General features: G+C 39.7%; 1 protein-coding gene across 2 annotated transcripts in view; it reads right to left on the bottom strand.

The window, feature by feature from the left end:
• Positions 1-18,077, bottom strand: part of KYNU (kynureninase) — a 103,377-nt gene that overhangs the window by 59,737 nt on the left and 25,563 nt on the right. For both annotated transcript variants that reach the window (XM_084891911.1, XM_084891910.1), the window contains exon 4: positions 9,394-9,476. In XM_084891911.1, the coding sequence (XP_084748037.1) occupies positions 9,394-9,476 (83 nt within the window). The remainder of the gene's footprint in view (positions 1-9,393; positions 9,477-18,077) is intronic.

Genomic DNA, 18,077 nt, shown 5'->3' with positions numbered 1-18,077 from the left:
TAGCTAACAATTACAGTTTATTTTTGATATAGTAAACAATAACAGCAAAGTAATGAAGCTTTTGTTTTGTTCTGCAAACTAAAAATGATTTATCCTATTATCAGCTAGTTTGTCAAATTCCCACAGAGCACATTTTTTTTTTTGGTGTGGTAAGTTTATTTCCAAAAGAAATTGTCAAAGAAATGAAAGCCAATCACATTTTTAAAGCTGGTTGTTTCTAATGTCAAATTAAAATGCACCTTCCCTAAAAAGAGGCCACTTTGTCGAACATAATTCACTGTTATTCCAGTGAGATATGTGATAGCTTATAAGACAAAAGAGCTAGAAAGTAAAATACAAGTATGTAAATAGCTCTGGGGCTTATTCAAACACACTGATACCAGATAATTTATCTATATAAAACCCTAATATGCAAATAGACCGAACAGCAGAACAACAAAACAACTGGTCACTATGATGTGCACTGACCACCAGGGGCGCACAAGGAACATAGTGGCATCGGCAGCAGGTGGCAAAGTGTGGAGCATGGCAGGTGTCGACCACAGCAGGATGGTGGAGCAGGTGAGTGGAGGCACCAGACCAAGGTGGGGCTCTGGTTGCTGTCACAGGGGCAAGCCTCTGGTGGTTAATGAAAATATTTGCTCTTGTGCACTAAGGTTCTGCCCAGAGCTTGCACCTGCTGCCAGCACTGGCCCTGCTGGCACCCGCTGCTGGCTCCCAGCACCAGTCCCCATCACTCCGCACCATCAGCAGGTGCAAGTGGTGGCTGCTGGCCCTGATCTCCCCTCAGGGCTTATCCACCTCCCCCCTGCTCCTGAGGGGCAATCAGGGCAGCAGCTGCCACTCACACCTGCTGCTGGCGCCTTCCCCAACCGCTTCACCCTCAGCGGGTGTGAGTGATGCTGGCAACATCAGTGCATGGGAGCAGTGGTGGTGGGAGCAGGGCTGACAGGAGACCAGGGGCTGTAATGGGATTGGCCAGGTGAGACCCACTCCTGTGCCCTCTGAAGCCTAGAGGCCTACAGTTCCTTTTAAGGTGCATGAATTCATGGACTGGGCCCTAGTTAATATATAAATGCATATCTGATGGAGAAAGCATGCAAAACTAAGATATCCACTACACAATTATAATCCAGTCTAATGGCTACTGCTGAGAGTTGTGGCCCTAAAAACAGACCCAGAGATAAGTATGCATTGGATACTTAACTCAGAGCAAAATGACAACGATGATAATACTTTCCCTATTTTTAGTTCTTGTGATATCTCTCAAAGGCAATTAGACCTGTGTAATAGGATAATGTCTCTTTACCATCACTGAGAAAAATGGGCTGTGAGCTTTAATGCTTGTTAGGCTGTACTAAATATTAGAAAAAGAGTATAATACATGTCTTTCATTTTGTACCCAAAGAGATACTTCTGTTAGAGTCCCATTGTAATAGAATAGATAGTAATTGGAATAATTACTCTGATTAATAGATAGATTGCAGGATTAGTTTGCATGATGGGAGGCCACTGGAAGGAATTGTATAACTTAGGATTCTAGATTTCAACATATCCATTAAAAAACATACTTTCCTGTTGCATTTGGCAAATGTATCTCCCCACTGGCTAAGCAAGGTTGCTAAACGAGTGGTAGGTGTATGCCTGGTCATTGTAAGGCGTATAGTGTCTGAAATCAAGTGGCACTAGAAGCAATCTTATTCTACATTCCACACAGTAACAAAATTTCTCTTAAACACACTATGTAGATATGAATATGATATGCTTTATGTTGAATACAGTGACATATATCTTCTATCATATGAAAATATTTTTGCATTATGGCAAGATAAATGATACCAGCTTTGTTAATTTGTTTATTTGCATGATGGTACAATTTTATTTTTACTTTTACTTCTAAAACTTTATCTAAGGTATATAATCTGGTATTATCCTTAACTCCCCGTTAGTTATTTGCATGCATCTTTTCTGAAAACCATTTATTTCATTAAAAAAAAAATATTTTGGCAGGGATGGTGGAAGGAGGAAAAGAAGGGAAAGTAATATAAAGAGACAGCAGAATTAACAGAAAGAGATGCATTTGAAAGAATGCATTCTAATGAGAAGAAAACACACAAAAAAGAAAACATGTCAAAATGAAAAAATAGAAAAATAGTAGAAGAGTCAGGATGAGGCAGAGGAGAATTTCTATAGAAGCTCAGACATTCCATTTTTGCTCATTGATCACATTCTGATTAAAATGATTACAGATTCCTGGAAAATTTTAGTCCTCCAAACAAGGCAGTGTTCTGTTGAGATCACCTAAAATTTTTCTTGCATGGGAATGTGATGGACCAGATGTACTGGGCTGAATTCTAGACATACACTGGGCACTGTGCTTCCTTCCCTCACATTCAATGACATACTAACACTGAATCAATTCTTTGTAAAGAATCCCTCACTGACATGAATACTTTGTCTGTGCACACACGGAAATTATTCTCCTTGGAAGGTTTTAAATTCAAGTCAATCAAGTCTTCAGAAAAATACTCTCCTCACCTGCTACTGAAGTTAATCAAGGACAGGGTCAGTCTAACATACATGCGTGCACATCTGAAGGTGGTGTTAATATTAAAGTTTCTGAACACTAATAGAAATGTTTATTCCAAGTGTAAACTAAAGGCACTAAAGAATGAAGTGCTCTTAATATCCAAGAGCACTTATTACTTATTAAATATACAAGTGATTTTTAGTGTATTTTAAAAAGAAAAGTTACCCAATGACATATCTTTTACAGTTCAAATTGTATTTCTGAAACCACTATTCTTCTAATATATTTAAATGTCATCAGCATTCGGTAAGAAAATAAACCTTTAAAAAAAGAAGAAACTGTTCTTTCAATTTGCTTTTCTTTGTTTCTCTTCTTTTGCCTAAGAACATTTTTTAAAATTAGTGTTGCAATTTCAAGAACTCCAGGTATTGAAGAAAAATCTTTTCAAAAGCTTCCCAAAAGTTTATCAGTCTTTGAAAGATCCTCTACCTTGAAGATCATTTGCAACTCACTGCAGTAAATGTCAAGATGTGAACCACTTCATCCCAGATGGGTGTGAGCCAAGGCTCTCATTTGAAAAGTGATTTCCTGCTTGTTTATTTATCGCACATCATTTTTTGCTTTACCAGGATGTGCAACTTAAATAAATATAAGCTGTGCCTTCTTATCTCTATGCCTGGCAAGCAGAAGTTTATTGAGGCCTTATTATGTGCCAACACTTCTAAATATGGGACATGTACTAGTATGATGAGAAATCACTTAGTCTTCACAGTTATCTGACAAGGTTATCTACTTTGATTTTCCATACCTTGTCAATGAGGAGAGGAATGTCCAAAGAGATGAACTAACTTGCCTAAAGTCTCACCGATAGGAAATAAAAGACAAAAACTTACCTTCTCATACAAACAATAATGAAAATCTCTGTTCACAGTTACATTTTGAAGAGATTTCTACATTGTGTAATCCCCGTAAGTGAAATAGAGGAGGACCATGTTCCTCACAGACTTCCCTCTGCGTCTTTCTAAGTGTGATTGAATTTCAATTAATTTGCAACATGAGGATGTCAGGGCTCCCAGCTGCTTAATGTTTGATAACATGATTCACGATGAGTCTTGCAATTGCCATATCCCTTTCTGTATATTTTATTAACTAGATGCTGATATTATATATTTTGGATCTGGCTGTAAGATTTGTGCATGGGAGAAGTTTGAGAACTTTCCCGTCTGTTTTTCAAATAGCAAGTTCCTTCGGCCTCTAACGGTGGCTGGTGCATGGCTGAACATTCCAGTTCTGTAGAGAGTGTTTCTAGGGGTTATTGCTTTTCTGAAGGTCAACCACAAAGTTCATAAAGCAAATTTACATTCACATTACAACAGCTTTATAAGCTGAAATGCTGATAACTAGCCCTTTGTGATTTTTATGTACCCAGGGAGAAATAGGCTTACTAATAATACTAATAATATTCTTCAGCAATTCTATCTCTGGCATCTTGATAATATGGTATTAATTATAAGAGAAAGTTACCCCATGTTTTTCAGAGTTGTGGCCTCTCTATAAAATGTTTTAGTAATAGTTTTTCTTCTCATCTGAAATTGATATTCTTTTCTAGGTCTATGAATAAATATCATTATTCATTGTCTCTTTCTCCTCTCTATCCACTCCATCAAATTGTACAACATAATAATTTTATTATCCTCATGTTACTTCTTTTTGAGATGTTTTATGATGAAATTAAAGGCTGTTGTTTTAAGAGCCGTGAAGAGTCAATCATAGCCCAAAATATACAACTTGCCTGTTTGCTCAGATATACGAAATAGCCTAGCAAGTAGCAAAAGTAAATTTGACTTCTGCTACTCTTTACTGTAGTTTCCACACAGTTATTTTAAATATTTTCTTATTTTACCACTTCTGCTTCCAAAGAGGATGCCAGGTTTCTAGTATTATAATCAGAGGAAAATTGATAAAAAGTAGATATAGAGTTCCATATATGAAGATAAAAAATAAATCAGAAGCCATTAAAGGTTTTTGTTACTTCAAACTTTGCCAAGTATTCTCAGAACTTTCTAGTAACGGAGGAAAAAAAGGAACCTGCATGGGACTTGTAACAAGATAAACACACAACAAATAAGATAAACATACAAATACCTTCCAAAGAATGTGTTTCTACTAAAGCAAGCATGTCAAACCCAAAGACTAACACGGGTTTAAGTTTATATAAGCTACAAACAAAAGTTTCAATTTTCATAGAAACATAGGTTTGGTTTATTTCAATAGAGACATGCCGAATATAAAGGGCTGAAATAAATTAATAATAATTAACATAAAATGATACAACATTTTAATAAAAATTAATGTGTTTTCTTGAACATTCACTTATCAGACACTGAATAACTGCACAAATTAGTAAGTATAATGCAAATAAACCTAATTTTCTTGTCCTCCAAAAGAGAAATATTTCCTCTTGCACATACCAAACAAATCAGTCCAAGACTAATGACGTGGCAATTGGCTGCTAAAATATTCGCTGCTAGTATTAGTGGAGAGAAATGGTGCACCTGTGCATAAGGCACATAAGGGAAATGAATGCAGCACAATTATACTACTCAGTCATTAGCAAACATTGTAGTTCATTATTAATAAATACAGACCCAGTGCATGGAATTCTTGCATGGGTCCCTAAGCCTGGCTGGTGATCAGGGTCGATCTGTAGGGTGACCAGGGGGGTGAAGGAGGGTGAAATGGCACCCACCTTAGCAGGGCTGGCACCATCTACTCGCCAGCACTGCCTTATACTAAAGCAAATAAAGTAAACTAATTCATTTTCAACTTGACTTAAACCCATTTGTCTGACTAATATATCTATAATAATAAAAGTGTAATATGCAACTCAGCCGAATGACCGAATAGCAGAACGACTGTCTGGATGACCTTCCAGACAACCATGCTGTGACACACACTGATGCCAGGCCAGCTAAGGTGGGTGTGATGCGATTGGTCAGGGAGCCCCACCATCCCCCTATGATCACCCTGAAGAGGGAGGCCCAGGCCATTTTCTGGGGGGCAATCCATGGTGGGGCTCCACAATCGATCACCCCAAAGAGGTAGACCCAGAGTATCTGGCTGGTGGTGCTACAGTGGGTGAGCAGGGCCTCCCTCTGCGGGGTGATCGACTGGGGGCCCTGAGATCGATTGCCCCACAGAGGGAGGCCCAGGCCACCAGCCAGTGATGCCGTGGTGGGTGTGCAGGGCTGGCCAGCAATCATCCCACAGTGGGAGGCCCAGGCCAGCCAAGAGATCACACCCCATGCCTGTCGCCCACAGAGGGAGGCAACTGGTGGCTGGGGAGGGAGGGGGAGCCCCTCACAGATGTCAAGTAGTGGCAGTGGCAGGGGCGGGGCCAGCTGCCAGCAGTGGGAGGAAAGCCCTGATAGGCCCTGATAACCAGCCAGGCCTATGGACCTCCCTGAAGGGTCCCAGATTGTGAGAGGGTGCAGGCCAGGCTTAAGGACACGCCCCGTTCCATGTACAAATTTCATGCACCGGGCCTCTAGTACAATTATAAAAATAAAAAAATTGGGGGTGTAACAGTTACTAAAATTTAGAAGAAAACACCAAGCTTTTAAAATGTTGTTTATAATTATGCTTTAGCAAACACCGTCAATTTTTATTCCTCTGGGCAACAACAACAACAGCAAAGGAACAAAACAAGCAATAAAATAATAATTAAAATAAAAAATGCCTTCACTCACTGACAATATTTCAAATGAAATATGACACAAACAGAAACTTAGGAGTTTGATCAATATGTGTTATAACTTTGTATGGTACTTCAAAGAGAAGCAAAACATCCTCAGGTTAGAGTTAATAAATATATTTTTTTAAAGATTAAATAAGTTCAGTCTCTTAACCCTTCTAAACAAAAAAAATTTTTTTTTTCATTTTCCTTAAAAATTATGAGATGTGGCTGGTTAGAAATTTCAGGGATTGTTGTGAGGTATGTTTATTTACTAATCATCAACAACAACAAAACATGGGCACTTAATAAGTAGCAAGAGCTATACACTTTCAAGTGCTCAAAGGAAATCTTTTTGCAAGGCTTATTAGCTTTATAAACAAATCTCACTAAATAATATCACCTTACCACTTTCCTGGACTACATATAAACATCTTAACTCCTCTTTAGAGAATGATAAATATTAAGCACAAAAATAATAGGATTAGAATGAAATTTATATTCTGAAAGCAAACCTAGGAAAGAAAAAAAAAAAAAACCAAAAACAACAACAACAACAAAAATCCACAACTAAGGAAATTATATTCTCAGGTTAAATTAATCCAGGGGCTATTTTAGCTTTTTTATTTGCATGCTAGGCCTTTATCTGAATACTAGAGGCCCAGTGCATGAAAATTCATGCACTGGAGTGGGGGTCCCTCAGCTCGGCTGGGAGCCCTCAGGGGTGGGGGGTGACTCAGCGATCAGGGGAAGGCGATGCTCGCATCACACCTCTGCTGCTGCCACTGCCAGCAGCATAAGCCTCAGCTGGCCCTGGTTACCTGAGCTTCGGGTGGCCCTGGGTGGCTGGGCAGCCACCATCTGAGCCTTATTTGTGCCTTGGGCCAGCTCTGGTCAGCTGGGGGGTTGAGGGGACCAGGGGACTCTGGATGCAGGAGTGCAGGCGGGGCTGAGGGGACTGGGCACTGCCATCTTTGAGGATGGGACAGTCAATTAGCATAACCCCTCCTTATTGGCTGTGGGTGCCGCCACCTTTGCGATGGTGTGAGGGTCAGTTAGCAAATTCCCTCTTTATTAGATGGGATAAGTAGCTTTTTAAAAAATGAACACAATGAAAGAATCATTGAACAACTATTTAACACATCTTTAAACATAATCCAGGATTTTCTACATTAGAATACACAACCCTCTAAATAATGCTGACAGCCGATCAAGTGCTGTGTTTGCCAGAACTCAACTGATCTACCTGGCTGATAACAAGCTGGCCTTCTGTGCCAGCCCCAGGCATCCAAGGCTGTGAAGATTCACCCTGGGGCTTCCTGGGACAGTCCTGGTCTCACACCCTACATGTTTGCCTGGCTCCAGGACTCCTGCCAAAAATACTGCCCTTCTAGGCTTTCTACTTGCTCCTTTTTCAGCAATGGCAATATTACTGGTTTGTAATTATTTCAATGTTATTTTTCTAATGTTACTATGGTAGGCAGTTAGACAGATACAAGCAGACAAGGCTGATGGGCCAGGTACAGAGAGTCACCAAGGTGTAAAGCCAAGGTGCCTAATAATGAGCAATCAATGGGGGAATAGGGGGGGTGGTGGGGAGGGACCTTGCTCCCAGGGTGACTTTTCCTCCCCTAGCATATGGCTGGTTAAGAGGTATGGACCCCATGACATTTCCTCCCTAGAGATAACATCTAGGCCTTAGTTGTATTTCAGCTCCAGGAAAAGGAAAGGAGAAAACCCAGGCAAGAGACACTAGAGCTTGACCTCAGAACCAGCTGCATTGGATAATGATCCCCTGCCCTGGTGCCGACCAATCAATCAATGGAATCCTAGACCCCGAAAAAAAACACACCTGGAATGCTGCTGGATATTCTATCGAGATCATCCCTGGAACCTCGCCTAAAATCTCCTTAAAACCTTTAAGAGGGAGGACCTAGAGAGCTGTCTCTCCAGGGAGCACTCCAGTGTCTTTTCCCTCTCTCTCCATCACTTTCAAGCTCCAGGAGCCCTTTCTTTTTCCTTTATAACTTATTTTCTAAGCCCATTTCTTCTGTGAATTACTTCTTCTACCTCTGTGACTTTCCAAATAAATGTTCTTGGCTCTGAATTCTTTCTTAGTCAGAACTCAAGTACCGAGGCTGCTGAACCCAAATCCAATCTGACCTTCCAGTCTAACACCTGGTGCCTTCTCACTGCTGGCAACAACACCAGAAGCCAGCCTTTGTTCTTGCACTGTGAGAAAATATTTTTATTTAATGAATTACATTAATTAATTAATTTCTGCTTAAGCCACCCAGCTTTCCCTACTCTAATTCCATTTTCACCCTCCTTCAAGTTGATTTTGTCCTCTAATTACTGGCCAAGATACAACTGGGGTGAAACACGGATATTTGTATCCTTGCCTATAAGAGAGCAAGGTGTGAAAAGCCTTTTGAAAGTTGAGGTTTTCCTAAAGTCTCCATATATTTCCAAATAACACTATTCAAATTGCTTACATCTTAATTTTTGTTTAATACACTAACTAATTTCATATAAAATCTCAGGCAATACTGAATATTGAACCCAATTAAATAACTATTTTTTCAAATATATTTACCATCTAAAACTATCTTAACAACCACTAACACTACACATAACTCACTTTAGGCAACACATTATAGACCCCCAAAATAGCATAGCACATATTATTTTCAACAATGTTCAGCCTAATGTTAAATAAATCACCATTGATTAAATTAAAATGAGCCCAAACCTGATTGGTGTTTTAGGCCTTTAGCATATGAAAGTTAGTGTTTATTTTACCATATAATGAAATCTTAGAGATTTAAGTTGATCTTTATAAAATTTGTTTAATTGTATATGAAAGCAATGCATGTGTTTTTCCCTGGGGAGTAAATATTAGTTTTAATATATACAAGAAAAAATAATAAGGTGTTTTATTTCTGTACCAAATAACCTAGTTATATTCTCTATAGCAATCAATTCTCAATTAAAATTATGCTTGCTCTTTACTGTTGTGGATTAAAATGAAAAATCAGGATGTTATTCAATAAGTTGTCTTTATAATCTGTTTATAATTAAATAATAAAGTCTTCATAAATCTTTTGGAAAACAATTATTTTGTACTTACCCACAATGTCAGTCATAAGACCTGCAATAGTCTCGTCTCCTGTGATCCAAGGACGTTTCCCTATATCATGACCATAGGCTCCCCTGAAAATAAAAAGGGACATAAACATTCTTTGTGTGTGTGCGTGTGTGTGTGTGTGTGTGTGTGTGTGTGTGTGTGTGTGATTTTTCAAACATCAGCATTAGCAACGGAACAATTCTAAACGAGTTTTGTAATATTTTAATAATTATATGAAATCATGCTTTCTAAAACCAAAGTTATACTTGAGAACTCTGTTTTCTAACTTACTTAAAAATTTATTTGTTTTACTTTTTCTGGGGAGTTGGGTAGATGAAATTGCCCCCACTCTTGTTATTTCATTACTTTTTTGGAACCTAAGATTTTTTTTTTGGAAAATTTTAGCACTATTTGAATACTCTACTTGTATACCAATAGCATATGCAGTATCTCTACTAAAACATACCTACTTTTTGAAGCTAAAGTCTAAAATTATTATAAAATCCAATTATAAAATGTAGCTATAATCTATAAGTTAAATGGAAGTGTATAAAACATGACTATACTAACTTTAGATAAAGAATGAAACTTGGCAATAATCAAAGCCAATTTTACATCTTGACCTATTTCTAGAAATGTATTCTATCATATTTCAGCTTAATTTCATCATTCCAGTAAGTCTCTCTGTAGGCATAATGCACAAACAAAAACATACAAAAGAGAACTTCAAGTCTCAAAAAGTTTTCATCAAATGAGGAAGGCAAATAAATATATGTGAAAAAATACGGAATAAATTAAAACAAAGGGTCAAGGTTGGGAAGGGGAGTAGAGGAGGGGTGAGGGTGATGTTACAATCTTATATTTCTTAATTCAATTACTCTTAATTTTTATAAATTCACAAACAGTAAACTTGGGAAAAAGAATAAGCATGTGGTTTTTTGTGTAGTGTAGGCTATGAATGAAATTCCGTAAGCTGGCAGTGGTCATTGGGTAAACCTGTTCTCAAAGGTGAAAGGTAGCAGAATATGCTTCCCCCAAAATCTCTGTGGTATATTATCTTGAGTTGTAGGCACCAGAAAAACATCAACTGCAGGGAGATGCTGTCTCTAAACTTTCCTATCTGCCTACAGATAAATCCTCCAAAAGAAACTCAGTTTCTATCAATTCCCTCATTCTGAATTTCATCAACCAGGGAAGACTGGCTCCTGTCACAGAAGAGATTAGAAGTCAAAACCGCACCCAGACAAACTTTGTTACAAACTTCATACCTCCCCTCTATTATTCACAGACCCATTCATTTTTCCTAAAAGTCATTTACTCTCTCCCTGTCCTTTTCACATTATGATGGAATTTAAGCCTGAATTCTAAGTCACCCTGGGGAGTTACTCATTTTCCCCTGGGTAGCTCATGCTGTCATGAGAAATACATGTAAAAAGCTTGTTTGTTTTTATCTTGTTGATCTGTCTTCCCTCGAGAACAGTGGACAAACTGAAGAAGAGAAATCCTTTTTTTTTAATCTTTTCGGGTTTTCGTGGTGTGAAAACCAGCAATGTACTAGTAGCTGACATCAGGGTATTAACAAAAATCCTGAAAATTTAACAATGGGCTTTTATTACCTGGTCTGGGCCAGTTCTAGGTCACTGCTAGTTAAGAGACTATATTTTTAGAAGGTTGTTGGGCTTAATTTCCCATCATTGTAAAAGTAGATGGGTGGTAATATATATATCTTAAACGGATTGCCATGAAAAATAAATAAAAATAACAAGCAAAAAAGACTGGTACACAGTAGTACTTTCCTAAGTCTTCTTTCCTAATGTAAATCTAATGCTAAAACTCCTTTCACAGGGCATGTGGTGTACAACACAATTTTAAAACTAATACTTCAATTACCATATTAACTGAGATGAAGGAAGAGGCCTTTCTTAGGAAATAAACATAAACTATAAGATCTAAGGAGGAAGAGAAGGGCAATTGTTAGTTATTATTATTCATATTATTATTAGATAGCCTGCAGCTTGGCTCCGGTATGGACTCCCAATATAAATGCTAAAGACAAAAATCATTATCATTAAATGGTAGTTACAGGCAGATACTTGGATCCTTTTTTATTTTAATCACACAGAGCTCCGTGGCCTTCGCTGATAGCACAATACATCTTATTACATTTAGGTAGTAAAATTCTATGTTCTGCCTCAGAGAATTTATAACTCAGAATATTATGCCACCTACTCCTCACTCCGGTAGACACTGAGGTAGGGGTAATAATCTTTAAGGATATGTTTCTCCCTGCAATGCTTTTGGCATCTCCGTCCCTTTAAAATATCACACAGGGAGTCTGCTTCCTCATTTTGTCAGGCCACTAGCCCGGGGTAGTAAAAATGTGCTTAGACAGTGTTCCCCAAATAAACTCAAAGCAAAGCGGTCTGTCATTACAGTAGATTACAGTGCAGTTATAAACATTCGTATTAACGCTAAGAAAAATATGATATTGCTCTCATTCAAAGCTGTTTAAAATAGTTGCAGCATAGTTGCAATCTTCATTTACAAACACTGGAGAGGAAGAGAGCATGGGGGAGAATTAGCCAGAGTAGAAGGCAGTGAGGTAGGCAGGAGTAGATTAGGAACAACGGGCCAGGTACTGATGGTCACCCTGTGGAAAGACCTGGGTATGAAGTAACTGGACCCTGTGAAGGAAAAGAGCCACATGCTAACCTGACAAGCTCAGGGAAGGCCTGCGAGGCAGTCTTGCAAACCCAGAGACCCACAAAAGATGGTTTGAAAATTAAATATCTAACAGGTTATAGTAGGTAGTCATGTCCCAGAGATTTCACCTGACAAAGATCAACTTTGATCTTTTACTGAGCCCCTCTGCCTTCCTGCATCTGAGATAACACATCTGTGAGAGGTCTGGGTAACTTGTAACTTCCTTTTTACCCCGGACCCCTCAGGGCCCAACAAATGGCCTGGAGACATTCCCTCATTGTTATTGTTATCAAGTTAACTGTCAACTGTTAATTACGTTGGAGTATCCTGTATCCATCTCTGTAAAAGAAGCTCATGTCCATCATTTCACCTTTTACCCTATCCCAGAGTTTTCCCAGCTTCGCTTTGTCCCACCTCCCTAATCTATCACCAATGAATTTCATGTAACTAACCTATGTCCCTTTCCTTTGATTGCAATGTATAAATATAGAAATGTAACCCGCCATTCTCCGGAGCATTATCTCAGTCTGTTGAGGTTCTGCTTCCCGGCATATGTCGACAGTTAAGCTCAAATAAACTCACAAAAAAAATTCTTTACAGGTTTCAATGTTTTTTTTGTGTGTTTTTTTTCGTTAACAACCCTTACCCCCAGGGTGACCTTTCTTCCCTAAGCATAGCATATTGCTGGTCCTATGGTATAGACCCCGTATAACAGGGTCCTAAGAAGCTAGGAAAACTCCTAAGCAAGGGGAATAGGAAAATTCACATAAGCAAATGAAATAAGGTCAAACCGTTTGGGCAGCTTGCATCCAGTTTGCAGCAAAACCTTATCTTGAGAACAAATGGCTAACACCTTTCCTCACTAACCAAAGATGGCAGGAAAAGAGGGGGAGTTTTAACTAAACCTCTTATCCCCAACCAGAGAATACATAGCATAAATCACCCTGGAACTGCCCAGGCAGGAGGGGAAAGGGAGAAGCAAGAAAGGAGTTTATCTCACCCACTAAACAAAGAAGTCAGTCATCTGGGGAAGTTTAAACAGAGGAGCCGACACTCTCAGAGCTTGTCAAGATAAATTCACGAAACATTTCTCATAAATTCTAGGAAGCCATAAACAAAGCAAAAGGGAGACTTTGAGATCTAGTCTGTACCAAGATATTCTGCAGAGGAACTTTAAAACCTACAGACAGAAAATTATAAAAAGCCAAACCTCTACCGGGCAGCACTTCTCAAACTAGTTAGGAAGTCTGTCTGTGCTTCATAAGCCAGGGGTATTTGGATAGATTTGCTTGCTTTTCTTCTTTAATGCATTTACTTGCTTTGTTTCTTTAATTTGATTCACTACAACGCCACCCTCAGGAGGTCACTCTTTTCAAATTCTTTCTCATCAATATGACAAGAACAGGGAACACCCCTTTCCCTTCCTTTTGGCCTCCAGGTGCTGTCCAAACACCTCTCCTGTGCTTCTGGTGCCTACAACACCCCATCTTTCATGTTGCTGGTCATTCTGTTTGGTCCCTCCCCTGACATTTCCTCCCCTGGCACATCGCCAGCAATGTGGTGGGCCCCAGCTTAGAGGAAGAACAAGGGGGTCTGAGAATGGCCTCATACAATCTCCATGCCGGCCCTTGCACAAACACTCCCCTCAGCATTAGGACCGAGAAAAAACCTTTAGGCCTGAGCGGTGTTCCAGCTCCAGGTCCAGACAAGGAGTAAGGGCAGGTTGGCTGCATTTGGCAGACACGCTGACCAGCTGCAGTGACTAATGACTCCATCCAGGCACAGGCCAACCAATGGAGACTATGACCCTGGAAGCATGAAAGGTCACACCTGGAAAGCTGCTGGATATTCTATTGAGATCTTCCTCTGGATCCTCTCCTAAAATCCCTGCCCTTTAGTGCCCTTTGGCCAGAGGGCTCAGCACCTCTCTCTTTCTCTCTCTCTCTCTCTCTCTCTCTCTCTCTCTCTCTCTCTCTCTCTCTCTCTCTCTCTCTCTCTTTCTCACACACACACACACACACACACACACACACACACACACACACACACACAAGCCTTTCCTTATCTCCTTCCTCCAGGTGCACATATCCTTGCTTTCTTTCTCCTAAGTTCCAAGGGCCCTTGTTTCCTGAGCCCACACCACCCAGCTGGCTCACTTAGTTCTCTCAGTTCACTCCCTCTGCCTCTGTGACTTTCTAAATAAACTTCTGCTTGCATTTGAGTCTTGGCTCTGAATTGTTTCTTAGCCAGAACTCAAGTACCAAGATTGCTGAACGGAGGTCCAATCCCTGGTAACATTCTGATGCTGTGTCAGTGCTAACACCCGGCATATCTTGCCATGAAAGGGGTATTCTGCAAGATGTACATGAAGCAATATTTGCTCACAAAATTAGATTTCAGGATATAAAATATAATTAGGGGCTTAACAGATACATAGACCCTCTTTGAAATAGGACTATGCTTTAACTAACCTGCAAAATGAAAAGTGTCCTGCTTTGAAAAGCTCTCCCCTCAATAAATATGAATTTGCAGTCTTTCTTCATGATATCACAACTTTTATTTTTTTCCTGTGACCTAATTGATCACTAACACTGATATCAGGAAAATCTCTGTAACATGTTATACCATGTACTCTCTTATTCATACCGAAGGCTGGCAGATTATGCCACACTAAAACTTTCCTCTTTGGCATAGGATTCCTTTGAGCTGAAGGCACATGAGAAACAGCAAATGCATAGAGAGGCTGTCTCTGAACTCCCCTTAACCTGCCTGAAGAAGGATGGATCTTCCAAAAGAAACTCAATTGCCATAAATCCCCTCCCAGGAGTTTCATCAACCTGGAAAAATCGGCTCCCAAACTATGAGAGGGTGCAGGCCAGGCTGAGAGACTGCCCTCTCCCGAGTGTATGAATTTTGTGCACCGGGCCTCTACCATTATATAAATATTGTCACTCCACAAAACAAATACATTCTCCAAAGTAAATGTTATTAATCTAACTTAGAAATTGCAGAGTTGAAAATGATGTTGGAAAATAACAATAAGAATTTAAAAAGAAACACCACAGAGGTAAGTAGTTTATTTTCAGTTTTGTCTTGAATATCTTGAAGTTTTAGAAGAAATCAGCTGGATCCTGAAATATTTCAAGGATGCTTCTATTCTTGACCTTTCCTTAGTATAAGAATCAAAAGACAGTACCATATAAATTATAAGATCAAGCTCCATTATGACCAGTGATGGTTTACTTTGTAGATAGGCAGGTAGTATATCTTTAATAGGCCATAAAAGATGAAGTCATGGAAAATGACGACCGTGAGCCAAATGGCACTTCCTACCTTACAGGTCATGGATGGCCAGTCAGAGACTTGATCTCATTATCCCAGAGCAATATTTCAGCTAAAGCACTCTCATTTTTATGTTACCATTAAGATTATAAATTGTTAATATTATTTTTTTCTGTTAAGCAACTTCAATGTACAATAGCCCACTGGAGTACATATACTCCATGAAGATTACACCGAATCATGTGAGCCAACAGCAGCCAAAGATAGAAACAGTATCTAAACATAAGGCAGAGCCCCCTGGAAATACAGCTGCCATTGAGCCCCTCAGAGGGAGGGTGGCACTGTCCCCGGGGTGCATATTCAGTTGCCATCCATCTCCCTCTTGTGGCACTCCCAGCTAGGAAGGATACTGCACATTATCATCAGGAGGAAAAGGCCTGTGGAGCCGCCTCTACTTTCCTACGAAGCCCTAAAACCATGTCCTTTTGTTCATCTGGTATATTCCCTGATCCTGGCTGCTCAGGGAATCGCTCCTCAAACAGTGCCTCTGTAAGCATGCAAAATACACTTTTCTCCAGTTAATCTGGAGGCTGTTTGCTAATCCAGAGGCCCCCCAATGAAATGCTTTGCTCCCAAAGGAACCTTAGCTGGAAGAGGTCAGCATGAGATTTTAAACTAAATATTTAGGACAAAGAAATGATGAACGCTTTTGAGATTGAAGATGTGGATTGGGGTAGGAGGACATAGGAGTGCGATATTGCACCTCAAACACTACCCAACTGATATCCACAGGCAGGCAGAGCCTTGGTGTTGACATGGCCACTCCCACTTAAAGCAAAAATACCTAAATAAAGCAAAGACAAAAAAAACCCCCACAAAAACAAACAAAAAACAAACAAAAAAAAACTACCTACCTAATTTTTTGCTCAGAAGAAATATTTTTTTTTAAATTTAGTGTGAATTGCTTGAAGTATTAAAATGTACCTCCTTTCTGAATCTTCTAATGAAAATCAGGTGAGAGCTTTTAAGGTTATGTAATACTAGAGGCATGGTGCACAAAAAAATCATGCACATAGGGGGTCCCTCAGCCCAGCTTGCATCCTCCAACAATCTGGGACCCCTCAGGTAGGGTCCCTAGGCCTGGCCTGAGATCAGGGCCTATAGGGGCTTTCCTTCCCTGGGCTGCAGGCAGATGGCCCCACCCCTGCCACTGCCATTGCTTGCCATCTGTGCAGCACTGTCCCCCTCCCCTCCCTTGTCATGGATGGCCTCCCTCTGCAGGTGACAGGCTGGGGTGCAATGGCTTGGCTGGCCTGGGCCTCCCTCTTCCTTTGCTGGTGGGTGGGTCAGGCTTGTGAGGGGCCATCTGCCTACCTGATTTCCCTAACTGCTGGTCTGCTTACCTGATCACCCCTAACCACTCTGCCTGCCTGCCTGATTGCCCCTAACCCCTTGCTTGGGCGAGCAGCTGTCTGCCTACCTGATCACCCCTAACTGATGGTCTGCCTATCTGATCATCCCTAACCCCTCTGCCTGCCTGCCTTATTGGACCTTACTGCTTGCTGTGGTTAGCCTACAGTTGTTACTGGTCATTACAACCCAGGGTTTTTATATATTAGGATTCTATTGCTACAGGGTAAAATGTAAAATTAAAAGGTAACAATAGAAAGGTAAGTCTTATGACAGAGACACTTTCCTGAATTATAACTTCAAAGTCTTGAAAATAACCAATCAGGCCCTTAATGAAGTATGATAATCATGAGGATATGAATAGGAAAGCAAGACAGCATTTTTCCAAATGCCTTGAGAATAAAAATGCACAGTCTAGCTGATTAACTATCCAGGAGGCAAGGACATCCTCTGATCCTGATCCTGAGGATTCAATTTAATTCTCTGCTCTCTTTTACATTAAAGCCAAAAATGAATATTAAGCATTTTTATTAACTCATTTTTAAAACACTAAAACCTGCTAGTGCAAAATGCTTCTACATGTAGTGATATTTATTTTCCAGTGTGTGCATAAAGACTATGCAGATAAAGTTATAACATGCTTAATAAATTACATAAACCTTATAATTTTTGCAATAAGTTGTGAATTTATATTTCTAACCACTAAAATTAAGAACTTTGAGTATTCTCCAATAGTTGTGGAAGTGATCATTTGCACACTTAGTGCAAACTAATTTTATAGGACAGGTGCTATTCCCAATATGAAAGACCAGTGACCAAGAGAATAAAGGGAGATGGAACAGACATTCCGTGTTTCTACAAGAGCCAAATGTCTTGCCTCTCGAGTTCTTACATGGCTTGGTTTCATCCTCCTGAATTGTTTGTTTCTAATCTTCAGACTTGTTTCCCTCTTCACAACTATTTAAAAAAAATTTTTTTTTAAATATATTTTATTGATTTTTTACAGAGAGGAAGGGAGAGATATAGAGAGCTAGAAACGTCGATGAGAGAGAAACATCAACCAGCTGCCTCTTGCACACCCCCTACTGGGGATGTGCCTGCAACTCAGGTACATGCCCTTGACCAGAATCGAACCTGGGACCTTTCAGTCCTCAGACCGATGCTCTACCACTGAGCCAAACCGGTTTCGGCCACAACTATTTTTTTAGATTCTAAAAATCAGAAAGTGTTTTAAAAACATTTCTACTAATTTTTAATATTTTAAATATGTAAATATCTTTAAATAATATTAA

The sequence above is a fragment of the Pipistrellus hanaki genome (assembly GCF_964339955.1).
Source record: "Pipistrellus hanaki genome assembly, chromosome: 8".
NCBI classification, from domain to species: Eukaryota; Metazoa; Chordata; class Mammalia; order Chiroptera; family Vespertilionidae; genus Pipistrellus; species Pipistrellus hanaki.
The sequence above is the reverse complement of the archived record's forward strand: the minus strand, read 5'-3'. Positions and strand labels throughout refer to the sequence as shown.